The sequence below is a fragment of the Phaethon aethereus genome, assembly GCF_964289735.1.
Source record: "Phaethon aethereus genome assembly, chromosome: 2".
NCBI classification, from domain to species: Eukaryota; Metazoa; Chordata; class Aves; order Phaethontiformes; family Phaethontidae; genus Phaethon; species Phaethon aethereus.
In genome coordinates, this window is record NC_138582.1 from 146,358,336 (window position 1) to 146,374,013 (window position 15,678).

Sequence of the window (15,678 nt, forward strand, 5' to 3'; positions counted from 1 at the left end):
TCTGATGCCTCCTTCCCACTGCATCACACCCATAATTACTGCCCTCACAAAGCTATGGAAGTTTGAGACAGGAAATATTTTTGTAGGTCATTCTGGCCATTTCCCATTAGGGCAGGATTGTTCCTAAAGTACAGTCCTGACTACATGGCCCAGGCTACTTTCAGATTCTAATGACTCTCATTTGCAAGATAAAAAATATTTTGTGCTCCAAGGGACCAAACTTCACAACAGGTCACTCTAGTTGAAAATCTATTTGGATGGTTTCACTTCTAGCATTCAAAATTTCTCCACACATGAATCACATTCATAGCCTTGCAAAAAAAAAAAAAAAAAAAATCCAGTTGGTTCAGTTTATTCAGTTTATCAAAATTAAATCTCACAAAAACTGAATTAAAGATAAAAACTGGTATTCATTACCCTCCTCAAGAACAAACTCATACTCTGAAACTAACTGAGTCCCCAGGTATGACAAGCAATGAGGATAGATCACCAAAAAGACATAATACAGTTTAAAAAAAAAAAATTATTGTTGTTGTTCTTGCAATTTCTTTCTGTAAAAGCAAAATTAGCCTTTACAGCCACAAAGCCCAAGGAAGCACTGGAGCTTTCACACTCCTGTAGTCATGGAGAAAATCCCTTATTGTACTGCGCCCTCAAAGATGTATTCATTTTTCTAAGCAAGATACTACAGACACCTACCAAGTCTGAATTCATCTTCTCCCTCGGGCTTTTAATTTTTGCAGTTAGATGACTTCAGTGACAGGATGGATATTGTCTGTTTCTTCTGATTATTCTTCTTTTACAATTGCCAGAATCTCATTAGCCCTATACACAGCATTGCATAATGACTCTGAGCAACTTAAGAAACCTTGGATATCAAAAGATAACTCATCACCTTCCAACTATTCATAATACTTCAGACTGGCACCAGTTCAAGGCTCAGGCTGGTAGTCACTATTGAAAGATAATTATCAGCTTAAACCAACTGGATTATCTGGATTTCTCCTTATAATTGTCTTACATGTATTTTTGTTTAGATTTAAACAGGACTTCTGGCATCAGAAAAAAATAAGCCTTGCCCCAGGTAACTTCATGTGTCATGCACAGAGAGGAGAATAAACCATAATAAAACCAGAAGTAGAAAGACTGATGACAGACATGCGGTTCATATACATGTGTAGTTTTCAATTCTTCCATCAATACACCACCCTACCCTATCATATACATATAAGTTAGACACCCGGCTAACTTGATTATTTTACAATAGATGAAATAATTGTGCAGGAGGAATTTAAATAAGAACAGCAAGATCATTTTGCAGATCAAGAACTGGACAGATACTGCGTTCAGAGAAGGGAACACAGAACACTAGAACACAGAACGCAGAAAAAAGCAGATCAAGGAGGAAAACGAGCAGATCTACGGAAACAGGGATGTGGAGTCTCTTGCCAGAGAGACAGGCAAATAGCACGCAGCGTTGTGTTGATTATGTTCTTTTTAATCTGAAGTTCTACATTCCATTGATTTGTTAAGAGCAATAAATAACACAAACAGCAACAGTATGGAACTCATTTCAAAGAATTCACAATTAAACACAGTAGGTGGGCTGTGCTCTTTAGTTATCACCGGCACTTTGTCATTGGTACCTGTCATCATCTTGATAGAGATCATGGCCACTCTTCATACTATCAAAATGATCAAACTAATCTCAAGTAGTGTTCCTCTGGGATTTCATTCTCCTCGTTAGTATTATTTATCTACAATATATCAATCTATAACTTCCAGAATAAAATAGCCTCCTTAATCTCATTTCCTACCCAGTTGTTAAAACCTTTCTTTTTCAGCTCATTTTCTATAACAGGAGCATGTAAATCTGGAGATGTGAGAAATTACGAAGCATCATCAATTAAAAGAGATAGGTGTGTGTATTCACATCCTTTAACTACTCTCCCACTGATGCAATCTCAGGACGCAGTTAGATGATGAGGATGAGCTAAGGGCTACCTTAGGGAATTGTCTTGCTCCTGCTAAATCCCTGCCACACACTCCTGCTAGTGTCTTGTATTTGCTCTCAATCCTGCTAGACCCTACAGTGAGACTACTTAGGACGCTTAAATATGGGAAGACTGGCTTCTCCAAAAGGACTAAATCATATTTTAAAAACGATAAAGGCATTTTTCACATTTTAAAAGCACAAACCACTAGAAAATACATGAGAAGAACTAGGACCACCTCTTGAGATGCAGCAAGCCACAGGACCAAGCCAGCTGTCATGAAATTATGCCCTGAATCTTGTGATGATATGCCAAAATAATGTGGCAATTTCCTTAGAAACAACACTGAAAAAGAGAGACCTGGAGAAAATTACTTCTGCAACCTATCAGAACTTGTCTTTGCAGCCTTCAGCAGTGATCAGATAAGCTTAGCAGAATTCCTCCCAGATATTACTTCACATTTGTCTTCCACAACTTTCAAAGCATACTCAGTATTTTCATTATTTTCAAATACCCGTAGAAAAAATGACAGGCAGACAGCCTTTGAGACAGTGAAAAGGCAATGCTGCTGTGCCTTTTAACATCTAGGATTCATTAAATCACCTCTCTTGCTCACTGTCCAAAGTAAACAATTTCACAGCTTCTGAAAACAATACATTCAGCTGGGTCAAGGATTTAACTTATGATCTTATGTCCATCCTGTCAACTGCCTTATTAGTTTCTATTAAGGACAATACTGCTTAGAAAATTCCTATTTTCTAACTTACAAGCCATCCTCCTTCCTAAACTGACTTGCTCTCTCTTTCCCTCTCTCATCCAAAAAATCTTCAGAGACAGAAATCCTGAAGCCATTCTAATTATCACACAAAGCTACTTTACTCCAGGCAAACGACCAGCAGCTGATGGACAGTTTTCCACCTTATGGAAATGCAGCATTTGAATGTTACATAGTCTCTTCTAATACAATTCTGATTTTATACGCAATGTATGCAAAAGAAAAAGGAGTCCAAGTTATGTGGCATATAGTAAAATTTTGTATATTATAAAAAATACAAATAAGCCAGCTATTACAAAAAATGCTAATATAATGTGTCATTCTGCCTTTTCTAAAACAGCACATATCAGCATTACCAAAATAAATACATTTATAAAAATGACCATTTATGAGAAAGTAGAGAAGATCAGAAATTATTTAATGCTTTAATGCATCATTAAGAACATATAATACTGATGAATATAAAGTAACTGATGACTTAATTGGCTTCACTGGCAATAATGCTGAGCATGCCACATAGAGAACAAAAGAGTACAATAACACTATTTTCTCGAGTTCTTCAGTTATATTTAGATGCAATAAATGTTCTAAATATAACACATTTAAAAGAGTCAATTAACATCAAATCTGCCACTCTGATTTCAATCTGTTTATTTAATACAGAGTTTTACCACTGGCTGGACTTGAGGCTGAGTTCATAACTCGAGCAAGTGCTAAGCTTGGGAACATGATACACGTCCCAGGAAGCTAATTCTTATGAAGAAAAGTAACTCTCAAAGGTTAAATTTTCATTTACATGAAAAGTTCAAAGTTTGACCATCAAAGCCTAATTAGATCTAATTAGGTCTATTCTGCAGTGATATGTCACAAACAGGTACCTAAGGCCTCCCCCAAACAGACTATGGCAGCCTAATGAAACCAGGCTCTGCCAGAATTTTCCTTTGAAGAAACCTGACAGGCAAATTCACTGTAGGTTTAGTCACCTCTGATTATTCTACCAACAAGTAACTAATTCCACATTGAGGGAAACACTTCTTTTAATCGTTATCATAAAAGACGGGTCAGTGTAAACATGGCTTATATTAGATTTCTCTTACTGAAAAGGACTTACATTTCTAGTTTACAAAAATCAAGTGCAGTCCTGCTAAGGCCCTGTGGTGCAAATAGTCAAGGGACTAACATGGCCCCTCAATTTCTCTTTTTGACTCCCACTACCATCTTTTAATCTCCACTCTAAACAAAAGTTACCTTGTTTTAGAAGAGACCAGTGGATTAAAGACACTTTATAATACTGACATTTATTAGGGCTGAAAAACAGAAGATCAAAGAGTTCTGAGAGATATGAAGGATTTAAATTATTAATTACTGTTGTCACTGGAACTCAGGGATCCTGTTCTTCACAGTACTCAAGGCAGACTCATACAAACAATTTGGCAGCCCCGACTTGAGCAGGAGCAGGTGAGCAGCATCAGAGCATTTACCTCCAGGTGCCTCATCCCTACTCCCAGCCTACATCATTCAGTTCTAACTAGTCAGCGGCTCATCTAAGGACAGGGGCTGCACTTGACCCACACCTGGAAGCAAATCACCTGGGATGGGCAGCAGGGAGAGTGATGTGCAGCACCAGTCCTCCTCCATATACCTTGCATCTCTTTGGGCCCTACTGATTTTCGTATGAAGTGAATTTGAAGATAAACATAGTGGTATTGCTTCTAAGTAAAGTGGATTCTTACAGCTCTGCACACCAACGGTCACAGGGGATCTTTGGAGAGATGCTGTTCCATGGCTAACTGGAAAATACATTGGTGTATAATGGCATTTAGTTGGCAAATTACTTCAGCATTTGCTCTACCGTTCCAGTCATTCATATATGTGTCAGTGCCAGTAAATTACTTTTCACTGGTATCCAATATAACTATGTTCTATCCTAGTTTTTCTACCACAGTTTTCTGTGCAGTCCTGGGTAAGTAATAGAATAGATTTTCTTTCTTCAGTTTTAACCCCTGCCATGAGAGATAATAACGCTAAGTCATAATGCTAAGCATATATAGCATAATGTTCTTTTTATAGGAACAACTATAGAGGAAAAATCTCTGAATGTTTCTTTTAAACACTGGGAAATTCACTCAGTAAATGATCAATATAGTCAATAATTCATCTTCTAGTTAGAATCTTAGAAACTTATTTTAGTACTTAAGCTACTTTAATCATTTTTCCACCATTTGGCATTTTAGTTCAACATCTAGTTATCATTAGTTTTGCATCTAGTTCAACCTGAAGTTATTGGTTTTATTAAAGATTTACAACGCTAGATATTTTGTCAAAAGCATCTATGTACACACTTTCTAAACCCATGTCATGACTTTAAAATGTATAGTTAAAAGCAGCCTGCAAAAATCAGTCAAGCACATAAGTTAAAAAAAAATGAGAGGGGAAAAAAGAAGATAAAACACCGGGAAGCTCTAGTAGGCAACCAAAAAGTGCCTTTTCATAATCCATGAATATATAATACTTTTCCAGCCATCTGGTACCCTCAGATGAAGGGAGTTTCATTTGTAGATGAATACTGATTTCACACAATTGTCAAGAAATAAAAGAAAAGGTTCAGAAAGTTCAGGTCACTAAGGCAACATGAACCAGAGCAATTTTGAAATATTCAGTCTAAATAAATTGTCCGAAACAAAGAAAATACTACCTGTGAACTGGCCTGTTGCACATGAAACCTATCAGGGAGCATGTGAACACAATCCCTCACATGGGCATGGAATAAAGCTAGGAGAATGAGTAAAAAGTGACAGCATGACAGACAAAAGCATGGCAAGTTCTTGAAGTCACCTGAAGCCTACGGCACTTGCAATAGATTGCACATAAAACAAAAGACAAGACAATGAAAGAGTCATGGAGGTTTCATGACAAGTAAAAGAGGTTCTGTAACTTAAAAAAAAAAGTCAGAACAGCAATTAGTCCTGTCAGTCATCCTCAGTGAAGATTTCAGCATCATAAATATAAAAATCAAAATACTTAAGCCACCCTTTTTCTTGTAAGCAGCCATCCACAAAATACGTATGAAATACGGTGGCCAGCTATATATTCATAATGCGTACTACAATACATCACGCCAACTGAACAAATACAGGTAGTTCCGGCTACCTGTAAAAACACCTTTTATCTCTGAGTATATGTTGGAATAACCTTGAACACAAAAATTTCAGATATCAAACAGAAATGGCAGAGGTACCTTGACTGCCCTACCTTTGCAGCCTTTGAGCTCTCGTTGACAGCATCAGCTTCTACTTGCTCTTGTCCGTGCTCTACCAATTTCTCATATTAATAGTTAAAGGGATAGGGACCGGAATTTATTAGGACAAGCAGTTTATTAAGGATAAATTGAAATGATGAAATTTCAATAAGGGAAATTAGGCAAAAATCTGTTGATTGAGCTCTCTGTTACGTATTCTACACATTTTTGCAATACTTTGAGCACACACAACTTAGTAAAGGTGCCAAAAAAAGTAAAGGTACACTAGAAATCACATGGAGAAGCAAGGAGGAGATCGAGATCACAGCAGTGCAGAAGCAGTGGAGATACCATTGGCTTGCCTCTCAAAACACAGATGCATGCTGTGCAAGCAGCAGTCACAGATCACATCGCTCTAACCGAGGTAATCTTTTTTAATTCTTTGCCTTGAAGGGCAATTGAACACAGTGGGAGGAGAGGATGGAAACCATGCCAGCTCGTAATATTGCCAAAAGCACAGGTTTTTCCGTTACGTGCAATATGCAGCGTTCCCAGTGCAAGCTTGCAAGGCCTCCAGACTGCTGTGTAAGGGGCGATGGTTGGCAGCAGCTGCCCGTGCTGTCACCAGCCCCGTCTCCAGACTCTCATAACTCACGTCAACATTTATGTGCCACAGATCAAGCCAGACCCCATTGCTGTACATTCAGGTAAATTTATAATCAAGAAGGTCAATGGCAGCAGGAAGATACATGTGTTGATAAAGACAGACAGCACTTCTCCAGCTCATCTGCAAAATGACACGATACAGGGATTCACAAGGCACCTATTGCCTTGCACCTATTATGTGACAAATGTTTGCAGCGTTAGTCAATAGAACTTGCATCATTTTTTACAGCATTATCAGAACATTACTAAGGTCTACTTCTCTTCTTCTACATTAGGAAAAAAAAAAGCAGGAATCACTTCAAAGTCATCTAAATTTCATGCAGTAAGCAGCCTGTTGGGACTTTATACAACAAAGTAACGTGTAAGGCTTTAACCTGAATGAAAGTAGAAAATGAACATGCCAAGATGAGTTTCATTACACATACCCGATGTGCAACTCGTGAAATCAAATACATTTGCCTATTGGTGCAACCATCAGCCAGAAATAAATGGCTGCTTAGCTATTTCTCCAATAAACAAAAAAGCCCACCCTAAGAGAATACTGCTTCACTTTCCTCAACAGCACAGTCCCCTTCACTCTGCTGCTTCCTTGCTCCAGGGAGTCGCTGTTATCTGACTACAAAAAGAAAAACCCATCATCCAGTAAGAGGGATTAGCCCACCTTAGTTCACTTTCCTGGGATACTGCCACAGATACTCAAATAGACAGAAAAGTAATGGTACCACTGAGCCTGTTCCAAGTTGTAAAAAGCCAGGCTTGCCCTGAAAGCAAGTTACTGCACATATTACTTTAAATTTTAGGAAAGTAATGGCTGATTTTCTGTCTTTGGAGTCAGATCTGTACCCTTCAGTCTTTTCAAATAGTAAGCTAGGATCATCAGTTTTTTATTCCATCATTATGATCAGCAGGGGAAATAATTTAAAAGGATGAAATATATCTCAGGTAACACATTTTTTTTAAAAAACCAAACCCCATTACTTGTCACATGCAGCTGGTGATAAATATTAAGAACAATAATTCTGACTACAAAGCGTCATTCACACTAGCTCAATCTGATCTTAAATCAGACCTTAAATCATCTTCCACTAAGTTAAGGACACATCTCAGAAATGCTTTGGCAAAATGAGGAAGCCAAGCATTAGAGTTAGTGGGGAATTAGGGATTCTCAAACATTTTGACCAAAATGCACTTGTTATGCAAGTATTACCGGCTTCTCCAAATACACGTTATGTCTGTGTTCTGTGGTGTGCCATGAGGCCTTAGTCCTTCAGCAGTCAAACTGGGCACATGCCAGAACAGACAACAGCCCTCTTTTTGACCTGTTTTGCTCATTTTTCTTCCCACTGAATGTGTAGCCAGGGGCACACAGTGATGCATATCACAGTCTCACCCTATCTAATTTCTGTACCATTTTAGACAAGGCTATAAACAGTCAGAACCAATCTGCCAGAAAAGCAGCAGCAAAGTTAGGCTCTCATGGAATGGCTGGAGCCATCGTTGGCCCATCCACTCACCCCACTGCCCTTCTGTCTTCCCCAAGAGTATATCATAGCAGTGATGCTCTCTCTTCTTTGGGGATACTACCTAGGTCAGAGATTCCTCAATATGTCATGGGGACAGAAGATGTAACAGGGACACATTACCTCAACCAACAATTCCTTTAAAAATAGAAGATAGCTGCTGTAGTGTTTCCCCTGTTCTTAAGGAATAACCTCCTCCTGCTATAAAGTAGTTCAACTGTTTCTCTAAGAAACTGAAGTCTGAACTGGATGTGCTGAATTTGGATGGTGCTGCATAATATGGGAATTACTGAATTCTTGGGGCAGGGGAAGGAAGGAAAGGAAGTCAACCAAAAAAAATTAAGCAGGTGAAGGAATATTACTTTAACATTAGGAAGAGACTAAGATATTCTCTGCATATGCATTCTTATCCACACTCTAGTTACACAGACTTATTCAAAGTTTTAAACTGCAAAAAGGTAGGTGTAGATTGGACATAAGGAAAAGATTCTTTGCAATGAGGGTGAGACACTGAAACAGGTTGCCCAGAGGAATTGTGGATGTCCCATTATTGGAAGTGTTCAAAGTCAGGTTGGATGGGGCTTCGAGCAAGTTTATCTAGTGAAAGAGGTCCCTGCCCATGGCAGAGGGGTTGGACTGGGTAATCTTTGAAGGTTGCTTCCATTCCATTCCATTCCATTCCATTCCATTCCATTCCATTCCATTCCATTCCATTCCATTCCACTCCACTCCACTCCACTCCACTCCACTCCACTCCACTCCACAATACATTTTAAAGACTTCGCAAAAGACGAAGCAGCAGAATTCAGTTATATATAATTGTTATAATTCACACTACTTATTCAGAGTTTGCTATTTACAATGGAGAATGCAGAGAGCCCAGCAATTTCAATTTATTATTCAACTAACACTAAAATCATTGAAGTATTTCTTACAGATCTGCAGTCAGCTCTACTAAAACAAATTACTATTTCTAACCAATCTATGTTTTGTAACACATTCACGAATCATTCCTGAATGAAATTCACGAATCACTCCTGAATGAAACAGCTTCAGGAAAGTGCTTGTGCTTTGTTTTTAACTTTCAGTCTGTTCCACTGATTGACGGGACATCTAGCAACCCTGTTGCCTTAATTCAATCTTATTGAAAGCCAAGGCATATGACATTACTATCACCAGATATGCACTGCAATTTTACTGAAGGATTTTAATAATAAGGCACAAGCTGAAATCTATACCATTTTCTCATATTACGTAGACCCCAATAAAAAGTTTACATATGTCTGGAACTTACGGCGATGCATAACTGAACCATTAACAATGCAACATAACTGCATTTTCTTGAAGAAAGCTGCCAGTGAAAGACAATACAGGCACTGACATGGCAAAAGTGTAATTACTTCTTCCACATTTAGAATGTGTTTTCATTCATATCAGCTGACACTATGTTCATCAGCCTCAAAGCTACTGAGAGATGAGGACACCCCTCATTCTGATTTATCACAAATATTCAGTGAAAAAAGTAATTTTCAGTACCTACCTAACTTAATGACCCTGGAAAATGTTAAAACATGTTTCTTTGTCTCAGTAGTTATTCTGTCCCATGACTGTCATGATATTCTCTCTGCTAAGAATAGTAAGTTGCCTGATCTATCATTCACTTGACAAAGTTTCTAAATAAAGATATCACACATACCCAATCCCTCTCTCAAAACTGCTTTATTATTATTGAAATTTTGATTATGAAAACTTGATTAAACATACAAACTTGCAAAAGACACTTTGCTTGACAAAAGAGAATTCTCAACTGAAGCACTAGCTCAAGAAGTGTATTTCATACAATATAGAAGAAGTTAGGGCATTGAGCATAAAGAAGTTGCAAGAAATAACATTAAAAGTGGCTGAAAACAAGAAATATTTGATATATACACAGTAATTTTTTTTGTGGTGGGGTAGTTGCAACGATTCTAAATAAACTCTTGTAAATAAACTAAAATTACAGTAGTCCAAAATTCCATTCATTCCCTTTATGTTATTTTACTCAAGCTTTTAAATAATGACTAAAAAAAGACAAACAAACTCATTGCATATATTCATTATCTTACATTTAATTTGGTATGGATAATGAGAAAGTAATAGAACAATAAGGTACAAACAAAACATCAGGTTAACAACACGGGATCTCATCTTGTTTTGATGTGAAGGTAATATGTTACCTATGCAATATGGTCTCAGCCTCTTAACGCTACAGCACATAGCAGCCAGTAGCACTCTGCATTCATTCATATGGATCTATGTACAAGTGCAGCAACATCAGTTAATACCTTCTGCTTATCTTCATTTACACACAAAATTAAATGAAAAAAGCACCACTTACTTGCTTTTCCCTTTGTATACTGTAGCATAGGACCCTTCCCCTAGTTTTTCCAGTTTTTCATATGAGTCTGCTTTTCCAAATCTGGGGCTTGTAGGCTAAACAAAACAAAAAAAGATGACCTGTCAGCATGTATTGCACTCGCAACGTTAACTGCTTTGATCCTGCCTTTAGAGACCAAAGGTCATTATCAAAACTCATAGACCTGCATGTTTTCAGCAGCCAACAATTAAAAAAAAATTAATGGCAGAGGTAATGAAACAATGTAATAGGCTACTGAAACACCCCAGATGGTGGTTGCTGATATCAGTCATATGCTTACATCACTGGAATTATCAAAAGGATTTTGTTCTTAATCAAAGAGATTTTTCTGTTTATTTTTCACCTATATCACTTCATACAGGGGAAGAAGATCTTTAACAACTAAATGAGCTTATCTTTGTTAAGAGATCTAAGCAACGGTCTTAATCTGCCCTATAAAATCAGATTAAAAGAGCTGCTTAATTATTTATTTTTTCTTATTTTTAGACTAAAGCCCACACAAAAACATTGCCCCAAGTAGTCATTGCCCCTGTACATCAACCATTGTTCACAAAGCAGTGCAAATACTACAGGAAAGCACCTTTAATGAGAATATCTTGATTCTCAATGATGTTTACAGTTTTCAGTTTGTGGATATAAGCACACCATACTTTCAAGGGCATGTTGAATAGTTGAATAAAGTCCCGTAGCCTTAATATCTACAGCTTAAGTGAGAGGCCTAAAACTGAACCAAGCTAAGTGCTGATTCTTGCTTAAAGGGCCAGATAGCTCAGGTGTCTTTGCAACAGGCTGGTACTTGCTCCACTTTTACGCACTCCTAACAGAGAACACCACAATGCTGCAAAAACAGAGATTCATTTGGAAAGTTGGTATTAAAAAAATCAGAGAGATGTATTATAATGAATAGTATTGCATAAAATAATGTTTCCACGTTTTTACTCTATGAAACAAATGCCATTCCAAGTGATGCAATATATCTAACTTTTAGAAAAAAGAATTAATTTGAAGCACTTGCAGATAAACTTTTTTGTACATAACAGGTGATGAAGTTCTCAGAAAATGTTTGAGTGTTTTGAAGTATATCCCCTTAAGATTCCCCATTTTCCAGTTGTTTGGAAGGAAACAGCTTTTTATCTTCCCCTCGAGACCAGAAGAACACTGCAAAAAACTGATCCGCAGCTGCCCCCAGCATTAGCCGCATATATTTTAGACTGCAATGCTCAGATGTCCTGTACCTAAACCAACCAAACCCATATAGAGCAGAAACTTCGGAAGGTCAGCACTGATGCTCAAATCACATACAGGGACTGATTTGTTCAAATACTCTGGTTATAAACACCACAAAGAAAAGCAGCCAAGCAAATCCAGCATGTTTAGGGTTGAATTCAACTGGGAAACACTAAGCCATGTACAGCTGCACGCAGTGTACGCTCACATTTAGGATCTTATGCCTGATTTACAAAAAGTACTCAAGATTCAGTTTTTTGAAAGGAAACAAGCATTACAGTACAGGCCACATCTGTGTGTAAATTCCTTTAAAAACATGGTTGAAATTTTTAAATCAACTGAACCTAAAAATTATTTCTATTTAGACAGACATGAGCATCCCAGGTAAGATGACTTGGTACCTCATACCTGTCCACTACACCAAATTAACATTTAGCCAGAAAATACAAAAATTCTCTTTATTCAACTATTGTCCTAAGCCAAAATTCTGTCACTTTGGCATATAGACAGCTTTTTTGGGACTAACATGCCAGCTTTCTATTGAATGGCATCAGGATATACACATGTATGTTTGCAAAATTGAGCCCTTTCATCTCCCTCCAATACACAGAACAACGTATTATTTTGCTATCCAATTCCTAAATATTAATAGACTGATGAAAATTAGTCATATGAGAACTCTCAGATCTTCTTCCTGTTACGTTATTTGGAACACTTCATTATAGATAAGGCAGTAATAGTCTCGATTCCCAATCTGTGCTTACAAAGGCATTCTGCCAAGTTAGAAACGATTTTTAGGTTTTTTTTTAATCACGGTTTTATTGCAGATGTCACTAATAGAGGTGACTAAAATATTTATTCAAGTAGCCTTCTCATTTATGGACTAATACAACATTACAAAACTATGGGAAAAATGTGCTTAGATTTTAAGTGTCTCACATATAATGAAGAGGGATAGCAAAGTATTTCCCAAATTGCAGACTACAGTGAACACACAGTGAGTAACTTTGTTTGGAGTGGAAATGCTGCCCTAGTTAACAGTGAATAGTTCACTGTTGGTTTCCTCATAGCGAGGAAGAAAAAGGGCAGGGTTTAGACATGTGTTTCGCATCCATTTTTGTTTTCACGCTAAGATTTACTTTTATTTTATACCACTGGAAACGATAATATAAAGGTCACAACAACTTGTAATGCCGTAAGATCTTGATAGGAAACAGGATGCCTTTAATCCATTACCACACAGTAAATCATCAACAGTAATTAGTCCTACAACCTCAAGCTCATTTCCCCGTACCCTGGCTGCCAGAAGCACAGATTTAAAGTCATGCCTTTTTGACTCCTGGAAGCTGCTGCACCCTCCCCCAGAAAGAGCAAAATGCTAGAAGCTTGCATTGGTGGGACCGGGAGGAGAGCTCACTCCCGACCGCACAAGAGAGATGCCGCTTTCGACCGTCTGGTCCTCAGGGGCACCCGCGCGGGGCGGTGGGGCTCAGCTCTGCGGCAGCAAGGCCGACCTGCCGCCCTCCCCGAGCAGCCCAGATCACTCGGCTGGTGCCTGCTCATGCTGGGGAAGAGCAGACCAGAGGCAACCAGACACCCAACCCGTCAGCCGCCGTCCGTCCCGTATGCAGTAAGAAAAGGTGGCCGGTCTCCTCCTCTTTCCAGGCTACCTACGGCACCTCTGCGCTCTATTCCTGATCACCAGACAGGGACTAGCGGGCCCGTGCCCCATGCTACTAGATCTCCCTTTGTTAAAATGGACATTATTTTTCCTTGTCTTTGTAATTTTAAAAGGCTTACGATTTTTGAAGGTACCTGGTGTAGAAAAGCACTTCAGAGAATTTTACCAAAAAAAAATTAAATTAATTCTGAGGCAGCAGAAAACTTTGCAAACTAATTTGCATTACGTTTCTTAATGAAACGCCAAGACAGATCTCACTCAGCACATGTAATTACTTTAGAAAAGAAGGAAAAAATTAACCGTTTCCACAAGGTTTTCTCTTTTTTTCAAAAAAAATGAAGCCTCACACATTAATTCAAGCTTACAGTTACAAATTGCTTACAAAGGCAAGAAGTTCAGATACTTCCTACCTTCCCTTTCATTTCTGGATTATAAAGCATGCCAAGACTGACTGAGATAATACAAAAACACAAAACTTCCCAAAACTTAATTTTCTTGCTTAAAGGTAAAGGGCTCTGGAAGGGATCAAAATAATTTGAAGTTACATGTGACTGATTTATAACAATTTTGGCCTACTTTATTATTGCACTCCCCTTTCATATGTCTATTTTTTCAGCTCCATGGCCATAAATTTTGTCACTAGATGTCTCCATATTAGTTGATCCTTTTCAACCATTTTTGTTAAAAAAATATGCTTTGCACAGCATGATTACAGCACCAATTCTTTTTAAACAAATGGTAATATTAAAAACAAATACAGAGAATTCACTTGGAAGTATCATTTCTTCTTTTGAGGATTTTATTCCTTCCAGTAAAATATATGGGAATACAGATACCCAGAGAATTCTGTTTGTTGAGTCACAAGAGTCCCGTATTCTGCCTAGGATGTGGTTGACTGAAACACACATAGCGAGTATGACATATCCAGAGCATGCCAGATGTATAGTGCTTACATCAGCCACTACATATCTCACAAGGAACAGTCACGGCAAGTTTCCATATATTTTAGAAAACTGGTGTAATCCTCCAATGTGACCCAGACAAGATTTCTAAACAGAAATGAGGACTAATTTTAGATGAATTTCAGCTAATTTTAGCTGAACGCACCTATTTTGATGTTTGTTCAAAAGTACTTTTTAAAGATCTAACATTACAATATTCCTACCACTGTTAATTTTCCTTTCTTCTTAGTCCTCCTTTAAAACACCGACATAACGTGACTGTGATAAAAGGACAACCTTTGCCATGTCTGAAAATTGGTTATTTACTCAATATGTAATTATTTTTTTTAGTTAACTAAAGCCTTCAAATCTTTTCTATGAAAATTCTATCATGATTTGTTGGATATAAGCCAAAGGGAGATCTCTTCCCTATGGCCACACAAACTTGTATATATTGAACATCAGTGGGACTAATTAGACATAAAGAAGTCTCTTGCTCAGTGTTAGAGCTTTGTATTTGCTACCAAAAAATAAAATTTTTAAAGCTAAGAAAAAAAAACAAAACACAAGTGCATGTATGACCAAGGTTGAACTACTTAATGGGCAAGATGTTAAACAGGCAGTAAACAACCAATCAGTGAGAAACTGGCACTACTGGAAAGTCACTGAAAAGTGCATTTTCATGCTAGGGAGAAATCTTCCAGAGAACTCAAATGGGAAAGATAGATGGATTACTAAGACAGAAGGGAGTAAAAGTCTATGTGCCTCCGAAGAACTGAATATAGTCTCAAGTCACTGTGAAAGTCAGCACAGGTTGTGGTGGATTATGCTATCCCCAAGAGGATGCTGGCAACTGGAGCACAGGACAGTGCATGTCTTTCCCTTCAGGAAACCCAACCCACTGGGGGTTTTACTTGTTTGCCTTTATGCTTCACTTTCCTGGAAAATAGTTTCCATTAAGGTAGTTTTCTTATTATTAGCCTAAGTTTTTCCCAGTGCATGATTAGTCCAAGAGCACCCCTGAGCACACGGGGTGAGCGTCTTTAGCAGCACGGCTTATAGTAACCAAGATGAGATTATTTTTTCCCTCTGGTTAAGGAAACACAGATCATAGTAACAAGGATAGAAAGAGCATGCCAAATTGCTGAATACAGAAATAGAAGAAGCTAGTATTTCAAACTGATGTAAGAGTATTAAAAATAACACAGAGAAAAGAAATG

General features: G+C 37.9%; 1 protein-coding gene across 2 annotated transcripts in view; it reads right to left on the reverse strand.

Annotated features, from left to right (window-relative positions):
• The window catches only part of CDK14 (cyclin dependent kinase 14), a gene marked incomplete at both ends in the record, with an annotated part of 262,343 nt that overhangs the window by 150,982 nt on the left and 95,683 nt on the right, over window positions 1-15,678 (reverse strand). For both annotated transcript variants that reach the window (XM_082015334.1, XM_082015335.1), the window contains one exon: window positions 10,571-10,665. In XM_082015334.1, coding sequence (XP_081871460.1) covers window positions 10,571-10,665 — 95 coding nt within the window. The remainder of the gene's footprint in view (window positions 1-10,570; window positions 10,666-15,678) is intronic.